Here is a 16194-nt window from a genome sequence, read left to right on the forward strand (position 1 = left end):
TTATTCAATTTAAATTTTATCAAAATCGAACGATTATATCATATCTAATAAAACAATTTTTCCAATTCTTAGTTAACTATTAGTTTGTTATAACGAAGTGTCCATAAAGCTTCAGCCCTGAAACATTTACCATCCGGCAACCCCGTCCTTATCAGCTGTTACTATACAAAAATGTCCAATTTGCGGCGTCAGGTAAAAACCAAAAAATCGTAAATAAATAGTTAACACCTTTCGCTCGCAGGTGCTCACTGCTTTCAAGAAGCTTCATCGAACACGACAGTACGTGTTTCAAGGAGATGCCAATGCCCTGGCGGCCGGACGACTCAAAATCAACGAATGTTTCCTCCAGAATCGCAGCGAAACCAACGAGGAGGAGATTCAGAAGGTTTGTTAATATTTATTTCTTTCTAAAATGTTTATTATAGAAGAGTAACTTGCAGATGATCAAACTAGCGCAGGACGTGGACCTGGAGCTGCGCACGAATGTGATCCAGGCCGAGAAGAAGGAGGAAGGTGTTTATGGTCAGTGGGAGCATGAGCATTACATAAACACGCTCTCCAAACTTAACTTTGGAAATATACTATTTACAGAACTGAGGATAACGCCGGAGACGACGCGGCTGGACAATGTGGTCTTTAATCCCGATGCCGTCATCGAGAAACCGCGAAGGCGACGCGGCGAGAAGAACACTGAAGGCTGCTGCGGTGGAGCTGCGATGGCGGCACTAGAAGCCGAGGTGCAGGCCCGCAACAAGTAGAACTTTATACATTATTTAGCAGTAGTCAAGATCGTTTTGTTCTGATCAAGAATGTCGTTATCTTTATTTCCTACGTTTCTTTTTGGACTTGTGACTACTTTTTGACTTGGACTTCTGCTTGGATTTCTTGCTCTTGCGCTTGCTGCGCTCGTCCGACGATGAGCTGTCCTCAGAACTATCCGAAGTTGTGGAGTCCGAGTCGCTCTCGGATTCCGAGGAACTTTCGCTGGAGTCTGAACTAGTGCTAGGTGCACGTTTAGGTTTCTTCTTTTCCTCCTTTTTGCTCTTTTCCACTGAATTTTTTGGCTTCCGCTCGGGAGTCCTCTGTCGGCTTAAGTTTCTGTCCAATCTCCGGTCATCTCGATCCCTGGATTGCCGCCTGTGAACAGATTAAGTTGTAAGTTTTTGCCAAACACTTAATGCTTTTAGAATACATACCTTCGCTCTGGGGATCTTTTATTGTTTCTGACAGGTTCTTTATATGGGGCAACCCCATTTTCGTGACGCCTTCTGTCTTGGGGAGAGCTGACCCGCTTGCTATCATAACGATCTCTGGACCTAGAACGCCTTCTTTCAATTTGATCTCTTGGCTTAGAACGCCTTCTTTCGTTTTGCTCCCTGGACCTAGAACGTCTCCTATCCTTTTGGTCTCTAGATCTGGAACGCCTCCTTTCTGCTCGGTCCCTTGACCTGGAACGCATTCTTTGCGGGTGATCCCTCGACCTTGAAGGTCTTTTCTCATTGCGATTCCTCTCGCGATCATTAAAACGATTTCGATCGGCGTTCTCCCTGGCTTTGGTATGGTCGGAATTTCTGGACCTGGAGCGTCGTCGAACTTTTAACTCCCTCGATCTTGACCGCCTTCGCGCAGTTTTAAGATCCTCCCGGTTGTTCTGCTCCTGGTGACGCTGCTCCCTTGCCCTTCTTCGCTCTGCAGAGCCCATCCTGCTTCTCGGATCCTCCGTTCTTTTGGGATCCCTGTGATCATCTTTTCTGGCCCGTCCATTGTTGGTCTTTCTGCGTTCGTTGTTATCTCGCAAATTGTCAAAGTCCAGTTTGTTCTCGTCGCCCACAATGCCTCGTCCTTTCCCTCGCCAGGTAACTTTCGAAACGGACTGAGAGAAGTCCACATGGATGCGTCGATCGTCGATCAGAACATTGTCCATCTTAAAATAGGCAGCCTCGCATGATTTCTGATCCTCGAATTCGACAAAGGCATACTGCAGGGAGTCGCCTGTCTTGCGGTCGCGAATCACTTCGCATCCCTTGACTACGCCGAAGCGACTGAAGATAATCTCCAGATCGTCGTCGGTGGTAACCGGATTGAGTTTGCACACAAACAGAACGTTTTCTGGTGGGGCCATGTCCGCGTCGGGCAGATCCCCGACAATCTCAAGTATTGTGGCTCGCGCCTTGGCCTCCCGTTCGGCCATCATCTCCTGCAGCTCCTCCATGGTCATGCCATCCGTGTCGTCGATGTCTTCGTCGGCGGCAATGCGTCCGTTCTTCAGGCGCTCGGCACTGGGTGATGGCGAGCGACTGGGCGCCTGAAGACCACGGGGATTGGGAAAGGGATCCTCGAGCACCACCGTGTGCGTGATGCGAATGTCCTGGTACGGGCGGAAGTTATCGTCCACAATGGCATCGTTAAGCTTGCGCAGCACCTCGTGTCCCTCCACCACCTCGCCGATGACACAATGGCTCCCGTCCAGCGACGAAAGGTTCTCCCCCAGCGTGAAGAAGAACTGCGAGCCCACCAGATTCTTGCCGGCACTGACCAGCGATAGCATTCCGGGGCTGGAGTGGTGAATCCGCGGCAGGTACTCCGCCTCGAAAAAGCGCTTGTGCGTGCCCTCCACCACGCCCCAAATGGAGGAGCCGCCGTCTCCGGCTCCACTGGGATCGCCGGTTTGGGCGATGAAGCCCTGCTGCACCGTGTGGAAGAGATTAAAGTTGTAGTACTTTAGACGGCACAGCTTCAGGAAGTTCAGGCAGGCGATGGGCCGCTCGCTGGTGAACAGGTCGACGGTCAGGTCGCCCAGTGTGGTCTCAATCACCACCGACATGGCGAGGATTCACAAAAACCGGCGGCAAGCAGTCAATAAACAATACAAATCACAAGCACAAGCACGAAATCCAACGAAGGCTATTAGAGATGTCGCAAAATCGGAGGTGGCTCAAAAAATGGCTAAAACGACAAATATTAGAATTTTTTAAACTATTTTTAACCTTACCACGTTTTTGCTTATGTGACAATTTACTACAAGGGATATTTTTCATACGTTTTGTTAGTAAACCAGTTGTGCCAGTAGAGTGTTTGATTGGCTAAACTAACCTTAAACAAAGCTAGCACTAAAAAAAAAAGCTAGATCAATCAATTTAAATTTTAGCGATTTTTTATTAAGAAACGTTAGGTTCTGCAGCATCCACGACTGATTGTAATTGTCAAAAACGTATGAGTCAAGAACTACGGACCAACCTTACCAAATTTTGAGTAGCTTAATGGAGTTTTTCAGGTAAAATAGCTTAAAGTTTCGACGGCATCATTTCACGGTGATCTACCCAACTCCTCCAACGTCAATGTCGCTAAATGTTGACTTTTTTTTTAGCATCTTTTTATTTAGACACCTTCTATTTTAACCTTAATTAAAATCAGCCAAAATTCCCGCTTGTCTCTATTATACAATTTTTCTCGCACATTGAAAACCGTCACATCTAGCGGGGAAATTAGCTAAATGTGCAGCACCGTCGATAGCCCAGTGGTCGCCATTTTCGATTGCTCACTCGACAATTGTGTGTGTATCAGTGAATTTGACAAGAAATTTTCACACGTTTCCAGACAGGAGAAAAAGATTGTTGAACATTTTTCCCGGGACTGAATAGCGAACAAGCTTTAGTTAACGATCGAGTAGTGACCCAGTGATTGCGAATTAAACAGAATGCCCGAGGCAGGAAAGAAAATCGCGGACTTGCGCGTGTGCGACCTAAAAACTGAGCTGGAAAATCGCAAGCTGGAGACAGTGGGCCCAAAGGCGGTGCTCATCGAGCGCCTGGAGAAGGTAAGCCCTACATTCATAAGCTCAAATCACGCTCCAGTTCCGCCGGCGGGAGAGATAGTTGTGCATTTGCCGGAACCGTATGTAACCAGCCGTTGGGTGCTCCCATTTTCTAGGCGCTCAAGGGGGAGGGTTTAGACCCGGCCACCCACTTGATTGTGCCGGGCGTGAAGGGCAAAAAACCGATAGCCATGCCCATGAAGGATCCCATGTCGACGGTGGTTATCAAGGAGGAGCCCGTTGATGCCGAAGAGGAGGAGGCGGATCAGCAGGATGACTATGGGGACGGAAACGACAATGACTTTTCCCATCACGCCGACGACAATGGGCATGAGATCGACCAGGTGGGCGATGTGGACGACGAGTGTGTGATTCTCGATGATGATGAGGAGCAGGAGGAGGAGGACCAAGAGTACGATGATGAGCACCAGAATGGTGATGGAGGCGGCGAGCCCGAGGGAGAAGCCCAGGATGAAGAGGCGGAGAACAATGGCGACGAAGAGGCCAACAATGATATTCACGGTGAGGAGGAAAACACCGGAGACACCGGAAACATGGACAACGACGAGTCCATCAATCTGACCATTGGTGAGGACGAGCAGAAGCTTCTCCACGACGAGGTAATTGCAACTATCTCCCCTTCATTGATGCGTTCTAATCCAGTTTTCACTATCTCAGGCCCCGGACGACAAGTCTATTAAATCTGGTGAGTCGACAGATAATCACAGATCCAGTATAGTATTTATTGAGCCAATCACATAACTCGAAGCTATTGAAAATTCCACCTTGGGGGCTAGAGATATCGTGGTATCTGTATGCATGTATTTAATTAATTCTGGTTTCACAATCAAGATGCTTTTTGTTCCCTAACTGCGAATATATTTAAATTTGGCTCACGTCTGTCGATTTTAAATTCACGATCAATTGGCTGTTATCGTTATAGTTTAAAAATAGGCTACTCCAGTCAGAGAGTTTATTTACTAATATTAAGCATAATGATTTACAGTGAAACCGGCCAACAAATCCGATAAGTCTAACTCAAAGGATGCCGACAAGAAAAATGACGAGAGTGCACGCTCCAAGAAAAGGGATGAAAAATCCTCTGACAAAAAAGACTCTAGGTAGTGTATATGACAGTATTTTCTCTTACACCATATTTATATGTTTTCTATTTTCATTCTGTCACATGAATGCCCACGATTTATTATGGAAAATAGCGATCAAAAGTCGTCTGGAAAACCAACGAATCCAAAGGATGATAAAGGTAATTTAAGTTACAGTTTTAGCATGGATAAGCTCGGTGTGTTCGGAAGGTCTTGCGTTGGGAATGATCGGACCAAGCATGAACCCAGTTAAGGTCGATAAACTTGACGAAAGTTGAGCTAAACCATTGAGGAACATGTTTTAAAGATTGTGCAAGAGAGTGTGAATTTGGTTGGGACATGGACGTGGGACGGGGACCACCAAGGATGCCCTTTTTTCTGCGAGGGAGCGGCGATGCACCGAACAACATCAGCGGCAGGAGTTTATCTAACAGTGTTTGTTCCAGTTTACTTCAAAGGAAACTTATTTTATACAAATGCGGCATGTATCCTGATGTCCTCTAAGGAACTTTTTGGCGCTGGTCTTCAACGGCATATATGAAGATACCAGACCGAGAGGTCAAATCAAATCCATTAGACGGACTTGAACTCATTCGTCTGCAGAGCAACTGAAAGGACACTTTCATTTGGTGGTGCTGGGAGTGGCACATACTTACTCTTCTCGGCAGGTAACCCCTGCATCGGAAATTCATCACTCACTCCGGTCCTATCTGCTCTTCTGGAGGCAACGATGTCATTTGAGGATGTGGACTGTGCACTCTGGACCTTGACCTGGAACTCCTTTCTCTATATCTCTTCCTCCTCCCTGGACAGCAGTGAGCGGAACTGCAGCGGCAACAGATCTTCACCAGCACCCCAACCAAATTCATACTCTCTTAGCTCCGTTAGGTGACGTTTGTGCTCTAAACTCCAACATCTGCAGCAGCTACAAAATGTGTGCGTTCACAAAATGCTTCCCTTAAAAAACGTATCATAAACCAAAACAGTTAACCAGTTAAGCCCACTCAAAGCTCTGACCATATCTCTCTTCCAATATTATTATTTACATGGAACTTGCAGAGAAATCGACAGCAGCAGCTGGTGCCGCATCCTCAACTGCATCGAGTGCCGCTGGCAAGTCGGGATCTGGTTCGAGTGCTGGCAATGGCAGCGGTGCCAACTCGAGCAGCAAGCAGGCGACGCTGTCGCGTAATCTCTGGGTTTCTGGTCTGTCAACTTTGACCCGCGCCACCGACCTCAAAGCAATCTTCTCCAAGTTTGGCAAGGTGGTTGGCGCCAAGGTGGTCACCAACACGCGTACCCCAGGCACTCGCTGTTACGGATACGTAACCATGTCCTTTGCCGGGGACGCCTCGCGGTGCATCGAGAATCTGCACCGCACCGAGTTGCATGGACGCATCATTTCGGTGGAGCGCACCAAGAACGAGATTGGCGGCAGCTTGAACTCCAAGGAGGGGAAAGGCAAGACTTTGGGCGACGCTGGAAACAAGAAGAAGGATGACGACGGCAGCAAGAAATCGGGAAGCGGCAAGGGAACCAGCGCCAACGGTGGCGAAGACAAGAAAGGCGGCGATGGAAGCGGCGCCGACAACAAGTCCATCGGCGGCGACTCTAAGCGCGATGGCAAGGACGGCAACAGGGAGCGCAACCAGCGCCGCGTCGATGACAGGGGAAAATCGTCTGCCAGCCAGGATAGGCCGCGTCACGATCGCGAGCGATCCGGCACTGGCGGCCACAAGGGGTCTGGCAGTCAGGACCGTCGTTCGGGGCGCAATCCGCGCGACGTTGATCGTGAAATCCAGCAGCGCCAGAGGGAGCGCGAGCGCCGCCAGCGGGAGATGCTGTCCTATCAGAAGATACGTGAGGAGCGCGAACGCCAGCGCCTCCGCGAGCGGGAGCGTGAGCTACGCGAGGAGGAGCGTCGCAGGCGCGAGGCGCGTGAGCGCCAGCGCATCGAAGAAGAGCGCCTCCAGGAGGAGCGGCGCAAGCTCGCCGTCGAGCGGGAACGTCTTGAGCGCGAGAAGGCCGAGCTTCTGCGGATGGAGCGCGAGCGCCAGAAGCTGGAACGAGAGAAAATCGAGCTGGAGCGCCTCGAGCTGAAGCGACAACAGATGAAGTATGCAAAAAAAACCAAAACAGACCGTAATGTGTTGCCCTTGGGCCAACGCAGAGGCGACAACACTGATATACCAAAATATTTATTTTATACTCTCTCTCTCGGAAAGCATTTGTCCTTGTGATTAGTGTGTTAAGTTGCAGCATCCACGTTGTTTCTTCAACTGAAATTGCTTTTAAACGGAACGTTGATAGGCAAATGCATCCTAGTCGAAAATCTGAGTCTGATACCCTCACCCCTTTTCACCGACTTGCCGCTACTAGCATTACTAACTGAACTCTTTCGTCTCTTCCATCTTTCTTCCTCTCACTCTTGGCGATTTATTCGGACAGGATCATGGAGTCTCGCGAAGATACTGGCAAGCGCGGGGTGAGCAAGCGCACTGATGACCGTTACTCAGACGTTACAGATCGCAAACGTCCTGCTATTTTTGATGCCCCACCTCCACCGAGATTCGATACGAATCTAGTGAGCTCCCGCAGGTAAGATTGGGCATACCAAAAGATTGTGGTTAGAGCCACAACATACGTGATACGAATGTTTATCCTTACAGCACCTATGACAAAAAACACGATGACTATGGATCGTCGTCAACCACCAAGCGAGTGTTGGATGATTACTCCAGCTCAAACAAGCGCTTGGACTACAAGCGCAACGACTATAGTGCATCATCTGGATCCAAGCGTGGAGCTGTCGACGACTATTCCTCCGTACCTACCAAGCGCTCCAATGATTACAGTGGCTCCTCATCCAGCAAGCGCGACGACTACAACAAGCGCGATGTCGAAGTGCGCCACCTGACACTTTCGGGAACCGCCGGCGGCGGCTCAAGCAGCTCGTATCTGCACAAGAACAACACAGGCGGCGGAACCGGATCCTACGTTCATAAGAACAACACCAGCGGCACAGGCGGACGCTACAATGATTCGGATCGCAGCAACACATCGAGCTATAGACGCGATGACTCCCACAGCCTGTAAATGATTGAACACCGTCATTAAATGAGCTTCGAAGAGTTCTAACGTTATTTTCTTTTCGACATTTACAGGGGCAACAAGCGCTATGACAACTCCAGCGGCGGCGGTGGAGGCTACGGCAGTAGCTCGAACAGCGTAAACATCTGGGCCCCGTCATCAGGCGGCGGAAGCTCCCACCTGGGCAGCAGCAGTGGCGGAGGCAATCAGATGAAGTACAGCAACAACGGCTTGTCCTCAAACATCCACACCACCAATTCGTGGCAGAAATCGACCGTCGACGACAACAGCTGGCGCCAGGTGCCCGGCCGCTTTGATCGCAGCTACAACGATCGATCGACCGGCTACCAGGGACAAAGTGGTGGCGGGGGAGCTAGCGGAATGTACGGTGCCAGCCGCCCCACCCAGGATCGCTATAGCGGGCCGGTGTCGCGCTACTAGGGAACGTGCATTTCACATGAGGCAATACAAAACTTGCATCCCCGCATCATACATACCTATATAAGCCCCCCGACCGAATGACTATACACACAGCGCCTAGAAGCGCTGCTTCTACTTTAGTTCGCTTTAGTTGTAGTTTTAACTATTAAAATTACATTTGGAAACCAATAAATGTATTACCAAAACATGGAAAATATGCACACAATCAGCGTATATTTATATGATTTATTTAATCTAAAGCTGCGGGTAGTCGCCTTCGTAGGAGGATATAAGTGGAGTGGTCGTGTCAACCAGCACCAAAACGCTGTGAGCCAAAGGATAGACGTCATGGACCTGGACGTAATAGCCCCGGTCGCACTGCTCCTTGGAGGAATAGAGACTGTTGGAGATGTTATGACTTTATTTATGAAAATATTTGTAGCACAGGGATAGCTTACGCCAGTATATCCACTGGTTCGAGTATCAACTCGGACTTGTACACCGAGGCCAGAAAGTTCGTGAACGCCGCCGTGTTGTTGCCCAGCTCCAACTCCGTGTTAGGTGTGCAAACCTCCAGTCCCAATCCACAATTGGTCGAGCCAATCCCGGGCAGACCATTACGAGTGCCCCAAACGGTGATGATATTGTCCTCCGAGGCGACAATGGTGCACTGGTCACTGCAGTTGGCCTTCTGAATGCGATGTTTGAATCGGAACATACCTTTACCAGAACTGTGTTGTACGAACCACTATATACCGGGCCTTGACAGAATCCACCAGGGTGGGATGATCCACCGAATTGCAGTGCCTGATTCCACGCTGTCCCTCCGCATTGCGACCCATGGTGTAGACATAGCCGCCCTCCACCAGGAACACCGAATGGGTGGACGAAAAGCAAGCCTGAATCACCTTGTGAGGCAATTGGACTTTCTTCTGCAGAAGGATAGAAGGGTATAAATACAAAATTTCAGATTAAGATTATACGTACAAAAGCTGTTATCTTCGAAGGACGTTGGAAACCGAGCTTATTGTAGTCATTGCTGCCACAGACATGGAGTTCTCCATTGGTAAACAGCACGGCGGAGGTATCAGGACCGCAGTAAATCTTCGACGGCTTGGTTTTCACGTGCGACAGAAGAATCTTTTGGGGAAATTTTCTGTTAGAGGAAAGGAGATATTTAAAATTTTTTTATATATGTATATAGCATACAATTTCCTTAAAGCTAAAAAATAAGTAAATATTACAAATAAAAAAACAAAATTTAGGGACTAACATAATATATAAAAAATCCTTTTCAGGTTTTGCGCCGTGGCTTTAAAGCTTATCCCTCATACGCACTGTTGCCTTAAATAAAAAGTTCATCTTTGTCTGGGTGCGTATAGTTTAACCAACCATTTTTTAAACCCCATTTTTTAAAGTAATTATTTATCTGTTGGTTGATAGGAGTTAGAAGTCTAACCAATTTGAACTAGCATACGTGACGTGCTATTAATTTTTCCTTAACACCTAGTTCTTAAAAAATCGAGGATAAGGTTAGTAATTTTATTAGGAGATACTCACTGTTGCTGCTGATAATTACCCAGACCGAGGGCTCCGCAGGTACTGGTGCCCCAAACGTATACCGCTCCCTCCCGGCTCAAGGCCAGGACGTGGTGGAGTCCAGCGGCCACCTGCTCCACTCGCACATCGGCCAGTCGGGTGACCAGCTTCGGGCTGTGGTAGTTCCGCTGCTCGTCCTGCCCCAGAGCCAGTTGGGCATTGCTCCCGCAGCTGAGAAGACTGCCCGCCTGGGTGACCAGGATGGTGAATCCGTCGCCAGCGCAGGCACCCACCACATGGTAGTTGCGCACGCTCTCCATGCGGCTGGGGTAGTGCTTCCAGGCCTCCAGGGCTGTGAGACCCAACTGTCCGTGGGTGCCCTCGCCCCAGGCGTACGCAGATCCGTCCTCGTTAACCACCACAAAGTGGGAGTCCGACATGGCCACGCCCACGATGACGGCCTTGGGAGGCAGCTGGATAGGTGCCATACTGAAGCAGGTGCCAAAGGCCTTTAGCTGATACAGCACGGATCTGCAGGTGGTCCTCTGGATTAGAACGTAGGTCTGGACTACCCACCCATTACCGTTTCTCGAGGATCTCGTGCGGCGCCGCCGTCTCCGCACTCATAAGCTGCTTAGTCTCCGTCTGGGCGGTGGGTAGTTCCAGATCCATGGTCACATTGCTGTGGGTGCTGGGATCAGAAGGCTTCAGGTGGTTGCCACTGCTGCTGCCCACATCATCCTCGTAGGAGTATCTGCGAGAGAAGTGTGATTAATATATGTCAGATTAAACCTCAGGCATACCCTTTGTTCTTTCCAAGGCTTCGGAATATCAACGGAATCCAGTAGACTAAGACTTCAGAGGCAGTGGGTCGCTTGGCAGCCTCCACCTGCAGCAGATTTGACATAAGACTGCGAAGTCCCGAAGTGTAGCCCGAGGGCACAGGCGTGTAGTTCCCAGCCATGATCTTGGTGACCAGCTCGGAGAGGTTGGAGGCAGCAAAGGTCTTCTTCAGACAGCACATCTCGCCCAGAATGCAGCCCAGGGCCCAGATGTCACTCTTGTTGTCGTACTCCTTTCCTTCGCACTGAAAAGGCGTGGGATATTCAAGCAATATCATTCTTAATTCGATAGAACGTATTACCATCTCAGGACTGAAATAGTAGGGTGTACCCAAGACAGTCTGGGCATGAATCTTGGTGTTCATTATTTTGGAAATGCCAAAGTCCCCGATCTTCACAATGCCTCGTCTGTTGAGAAAGACATTCGCTGTCTTCAAGTCCCTGAAAGCATCGCAATTAACTTAAAAGATCTTTGGAGTACACAGTACATATACAGTGCTCCCTACCGATGCAGGATGTTCTCCGAGTGCATGTAGTTAATGGCGCTGGAGATCTGCTCAAACACGGCTATTATATAGCGTTCCGGAAAGTGCAGCTTGCCCTGCCTTTCGGCAATGATGTGGGCCAGTGTTCCCCCATCCGCGTACTCCATCTCGATCAGCAGTGTGTTGTCCTTGATGAAGCTACCCAGGTAGCTGACAATGTTCGGGTGATGTAACTTCGAGAACACGTCCACCTCGTTCATGGCCAAATCCCGACCGGGGGGAGTCAATTCACTTAGGTTGATCTGCTTGAAGACGATCTGATGGCCGTCGGACTTCCGGCGATAAAGGATGGCGATGCCAAAGGACCCCTGACCCACCACCCGCACCTTCTCGTAGTTGGCCAGTTCCGGCCCAGTCACACTCATTGCCGCCTCTCGCGGAACACTGAGCTGCAGGAGGTTCTGGTTCTCCTGCCGCGATGGGGGCACCTGAGCCTTGCTGCTGGACATGGCCTCCGCCAAGGAGGTACTGGCCGCTCCGGTGGTGCCGTCTGTAATGGTAAAAACCGTGGGCAGGACCCTGGTGCACGAGGATTGCTTCCTCTGGGAAGTCTGACCCAAAGGTAACTGCAGCGAACTGGTGGTCAGGGTGGTGGCGTCGGTTATGCGACCGTTGAAAATGGGCAGGGAACTCGCCTTCGCGCGGAACTTCTTCATCTCCTCCGAGCGGACACAACCTGCGCCTTGGACGTTCAAAATCGAACCGTGTCCTGTCTATTGTATAATTGTCCTTTGACATGTTCGAATCGAAGTTGTGGTCAAAGCGGTTGCTAGGTAAAGTGGGTGATGGGCCACTGGGTGGGTGGACATGTGCTTGCGTTATCAGTGGGTTCGCTAATTGAACAACCTCGGGCGGGGGGTATTATCATAAGCAATTCGAATGGAAATAGAAGCAAAAGTGCAGGGCCACGATTCCGAATAATCGATGTTAATTTCTTGGATACGGATGGAGGTAGGAATCAAAATAAATGAGTAATTTAATACACATTTGCCTATAGGAAATGGTTATTGGGACTTAGCTGCAATGTAAAACAAGCTCCAAATTATTGGAAATATCTGGTAAACTCCATTGGAACATGTTTTTTAGAGCATTCAAATAATTCTTTAACTAATTTACATTTCAATTTCAGGATATAATTTTATATTCCCCCAGTACATACAAGCGGCGTTTCTTATGAGTATAAATGTATTTAGCATTAGATTATAATTATTGGAATCGAGACAATATGCATGTATAATCGACCGTTATGTATTTGCAGGAATATGCTAAAATATTTATGCTATCTTCTCTTGGACTAAGTGTACCTTAAAATGCACAATCTGAACGCATTACATGTGTGGAATGCAATGCAGGCAGCCCTCCGAACGTGGTTTGCATTTAAAACGTGGCCTATGCACGAACTTGGCTACAATGCTACAACGCTCAATAGCTTTGGACAACTTGTTCAGGTTTTGCGGTTTGCGGTTGCGGTTGCGATCGCATCGTAATCCATCGATGGCTATTTAGCAGGTGCAGCGATTCTCGCCGGAAAGACTGCCGAGACTGAAGGTTCCGAGGCCATTGGAGCCGGGTGATTTCTTGTCTTTGCTCTCGTCGTTGTCGAAGTTGTCTCCCTGTGGAAAAATGGAATATTATATGAACTATTGTACTAGGTATACATCTTAGGGGAACTTTATCTCCAAACAATCAGAGCCAATATTTGTTTTCACTGGCCAATATAAAAACAGGGCTTTCAATTGTTTATTGATATTGTTTGGGGCCTTCAAGGCGACCCACCCCGGCGTCTATCTATATCAAATTACTTACCCGCCGCTCTCTTTGCTCTCGGATTTTGCGGGCCAGTGACAGAAACGCATCCTCGATATTTATGTTCGACTTGCACGACACCTCAAAGAAGGGCATATCAAAGTTTTCGGCAATCTGGAAGGGATTACGGGTGTCACTAGTGGTAACTGCTGGACCAGTGACTCACCTTTTCGCCCCTCTCCTTGTCCACCATCCGCTGGGTGGCAGAGCATTCGCATTTGTTGCCCGCCAGCACCTTGACCACGTCCGGCGAGGCGTTCTCCTGGATGTTGCGCAACCAGTAGGACAGGTTGTTGTAGCTCTCCAGGTTGGTCACGTCGTACATGAGCAGGATGCCCATGGCACCTCGGTAGTACGCTGTGGTCAGTGTCCGGAATCTCTCCTGGCCTGCCGTGTCCCAGATTTGCAGCTTTATGGGCACGCCATCGAGGTTAATCAGCTTCTGCTTGAAGTCTATGCCTGGGGGAAGATAAAATGGGATGATAGTGGGATGTTTCACGCACACGTAGGCTTACAGCTGCGGTTGAAATAATAGTTATGTTGGATATAAAATCTTTGGCAAGAAGATAGAATAATTTTGTAGTTATTGTACTAAAGAAAATAGTTTGTGTGGCCATTTTAAATATGCTCACTTATAAATTTTAAAAATTAATATAAATTCTTTAAAAATATTTAGTTAGTCGATAAATTATCTACATATTACTCTTGATAGTTTGGGATTTCCCAAGAGTAATATACTTAGATACACTTCCTTAATTATGATAAATATTAATGAAATACGATTTATTATTAGCAAACACTGTTTCAAAGTAAAAAACATTGACTTTAATTGAATCGAAACCCTATATCTTTAAAAGTCCGGGGGCTGCTGTGCGCAGATTGGGAGCACTTACCTATGGTGGAGATGTATGTGTCGTAGTACTTCTCGTCGCAGTATCTGTGGACGATGCAGGTCTTGCCCACATTGGAGTCGCCCAGTACCAGAACCTTATAGGTGGCCACAAAGTCCAGTGCCATGTTGACAGAGCTGGCGGATTTCGATAGGAATAGTAATATTAACTGCGGAGGTTTTCGGTTACAGATGGGCTGGCGTTGTTGTTATTGGTGGTTGGGTAGTGCAAGTGGTGGTGGTGGTTCGGTTTTGGCTCCGAGGGGTTGTAGCGGGCTGCAGCTTGTTTATGTATCCGCTGGCCTGGCTTGTTTGTTGCTGCTCGCAGCTGTTCCACCTCGAATTGCAGCGGCGTCACAGGGATTTGTTGTAAATTTTCACAGGTTCCGCAACAAAAACAATCGGGAATTCATGCTAATTGACAAGTGGCTTCTGGCATATTTCGTACGATTTAACCTTTATTTGATTTGTTTTTTAATGTAATATATAAGTTGTGTTAGGTGTGCATAGTGTGCCACTTTGGAGGCGGAGTCGAATTACGCCGTTCGCGTGAATCAACCTCGAAGCGCTGACTGCGAAACAAACCAGCCCGTGGATGCGGAGTGGAGTCAACTAATCAATAGACCTGCGCATGCGCAGCAGCAGCATTCGGCTTCCGAACAATCGAAATCGGAATTCAAATCGAGGGTGTTCGCGGGCGCTTCATGGCTTATCAATAGTAATAATATTAAACAGGTGTACACAATAGATATGGAGTTACATGTTCAAAAATAGAGTTGTTCCTTGCTTAACTTAGTGCGGTTGGGTAGGAAGAGGAAGTCGAGTCCAGAGCCGCTTACATCACAAAGACCTTTTCGACCTTGGGGTTGGAGAACTTGGTATTGGTCACCGGACAGGTCACGGTGCCGTCGTCTTTGGTGATGTCCGGCAGGGCCATCTGGCCAAAGATCTGGCCGTTGGGCAGCATCATCGGCTGATTGTGCTCGTTCAGGGGCAGACCGGTCACACGGCAGATGAGGCGGCTCTGCACACAGTGCGAGTATGGCAACTTGAGGGCGATGCGGTTGAGATCCTCCTGGCAGACGGGGCAGTTGAGGTTGCGACACGTCTGGGCGTAGCAGTGGGGCGTCTTGAGGGCCGACAGACCGGCCTGCACGGCTGCCGAGAACACGGACGTGCTGGACAGCTGGAACAGGCGGTAGTTCTCGTGGCGGAAGTCCAGCACTAGCTTTTGCCAGCGTTGCGGATCCATGTATTTGCGGTAGTGATCTGCCTGGGCATCGGCCGGATAGGCCAGCAGGGCCATCACATGACAGATCTCGTTGAGCTGTGTTTTCTCGTAGGCGGGGAAGTATCGACGCGAATGCTTCACTGCCTCAAAGCGTTGATTCTGACGCACTAGCTCAATGAACTCCTGCACTCGCAGGCTGAACTCAATGGTCGAGTTGATCTTTCGCAGCTTCGACTTGTTGTCGATGCACCAGAGCACGCACTTAGTGGTGCTGTGGCTAGCCAGGTCATCCTCGACTTCGCGCGATGTCTGGAAGATGTCCAGGTTGGTCAGGTGGCGCACATCGGACTTGGCTGCCAGCTCTTCGGCCGTTTCATAGTAGCCCATGCGCAGCAGGTGTTCGATGACCAGGCGGTCCAGTCTGATGCGCTTCCATTGGTCCACGGATCCCTGCCACAGGTCGCCAGACACGCTGTTCGGGGGTGTGATGCCCTTCAGGTGGTCCAGCTTGCGCTTGCAGATCTGTGTGACGCTCAGCTCGTCGTTGATGCTCTCCTCGGCCTTGCGCTTGAGCACCTGCAGCTTCTGGGCCACGTTGTCCACCAGCTTGGTGACCTCGGCCAGAATTGGTCCCTCCTCCGCCTCCAGGGCCTTCTCCACCTGACGCGATACGTTGGTCACCTGGTCGACCTCACGGTCGATGATCTTCTGCGCCGAGCGGAAGCGCTTGTTCAGCATCTCGTATGGCACTTTCAGGGTGGCGTGCTCCAACGCCTTGATTTCCGACATTTTCGCTTTGCGGGTGCGATGCAAATTGGTTTTATCCTCTAGTTTGAGACGCAATTGCGTTTTCTTCCCTTCCTTTCCTTGCTTTGTTTTGCTTTTGTGGGTTGAGCGTTGCCAGATGGCCTGCAG

At 49.2% G+C, this 16194-nt stretch overlaps 6 protein-coding genes across 7 annotated transcripts; 2 read left to right on the plus strand and 4 right to left on the minus strand.

Annotated features, from left to right (window-relative positions):
- Positions 1–71: 71 nt before the first annotated feature.
- On the plus strand, positions 72–824 carry LOC108032120 (complex III assembly factor LYRM7). Its single transcript, XM_017105953.3, has 4 exons — positions 72–192; positions 242–385; positions 441–522; positions 592–824. Exons 1-4 carry the CDS (start codon positions 172–174, stop codon positions 756–758), a joined length of 414 nt encoding a protein of 137 aa, XP_016961442.1. The 5' UTR covers positions 72–171; the 3' UTR covers positions 759–824.
- LOC108032119 (peptidyl-prolyl cis-trans isomerase sig-7) lies at positions 776–2946 on the minus strand. The gene is made up of 2 exons (XM_017105952.3): positions 1197–2946; positions 776–1137 (listed from the first exon to the last, which is right to left on the minus strand). Exons 1-2 carry the CDS (start codon positions 2822–2824, stop codon positions 822–824), a joined length of 1944 nt encoding a protein of 647 aa, XP_016961441.1. The 5' UTR covers positions 2825–2946; the 3' UTR covers positions 776–821.
- A 601-nt stretch (positions 2947–3547) lies between these two features.
- On the plus strand, positions 3548–8661 carry LOC108031742 (SAFB-like transcription modulator). Of its 2 annotated transcripts, XM_017105437.3 has the most exons (9): positions 3548–3817; positions 3931–4434; positions 4493–4520; positions 4821–4935; positions 5032–5078; positions 5977–7033; positions 7366–7515; positions 7587–8009; positions 8082–8661. In XM_017105437.3, exons 1-9 carry the CDS (start codon positions 3698–3700, stop codon positions 8446–8448), a joined length of 2811 nt encoding a protein of 936 aa, XP_016960926.1. In that variant the 5' UTR covers positions 3548–3697; the 3' UTR covers positions 8449–8661. The 2 variants fall into 2 exon arrangements, 1 of the variants encoding a protein (XP_016960926.1); XR_007764681.1 differs by lacking the exons at positions 5977–7033; positions 8082–8661 and having other exon boundaries at positions 7587–7724.
- Positions 8607–12046, minus strand: LOC108031743 (serine/threonine-protein kinase Nek8). Its single transcript, XM_017105440.3, has 9 exons — positions 11315–12046; positions 11111–11249; positions 10770–11053; positions 10550–10720; positions 9988–10497; positions 9415–9583; positions 9174–9359; positions 8886–9118; positions 8607–8827 (listed from the first exon to the last, which is right to left on the minus strand). The coding sequence occupies exons 1-9, from the start codon at positions 12007–12009 to the stop codon at positions 8683–8685; spliced, it is 2532 nt and encodes an 843-aa protein (XP_016960929.1). The 5' UTR covers positions 12010–12046; the 3' UTR covers positions 8607–8682.
- Positions 12047–12520: 474 nt separating this feature from the next.
- LOC108031963 (ras-related protein Rab-13) lies at positions 12521–14340 on the minus strand. Its single transcript, XM_017105752.3, has 4 exons — positions 14053–14340; positions 13326–13618; positions 13160–13273; positions 12521–12966 (listed from the first exon to the last, which is right to left on the minus strand). Exons 1-4 carry the CDS (start codon positions 14174–14176, stop codon positions 12856–12858), a joined length of 642 nt encoding a protein of 213 aa, XP_016961241.1. The 5' UTR covers positions 14177–14340; the 3' UTR covers positions 12521–12855.
- A 138-nt stretch (positions 14341–14478) lies between these two features.
- LOC108031962 (E3 ubiquitin-protein transferase MAEA) lies at positions 14479–16170 on the minus strand. The gene has a single exon (XM_017105751.3). It carries the CDS (start codon positions 16066–16068, stop codon positions 14884–14886), a length of 1185 nt encoding a protein of 394 aa, XP_016961240.1. The 5' UTR covers positions 16069–16170; the 3' UTR covers positions 14479–14883.
- Between the last annotated feature and the right edge of the window lie 24 nt (positions 16171–16194).

The sequence above is a fragment of the Drosophila biarmipes genome, chromosome 3R (assembly GCF_025231255.1).
Source record: "Drosophila biarmipes strain raj3 chromosome 3R, RU_DBia_V1.1, whole genome shotgun sequence".
Lineage (NCBI taxonomy): Eukaryota > Metazoa > Arthropoda > Insecta > Diptera > Drosophilidae > Drosophila > Drosophila biarmipes.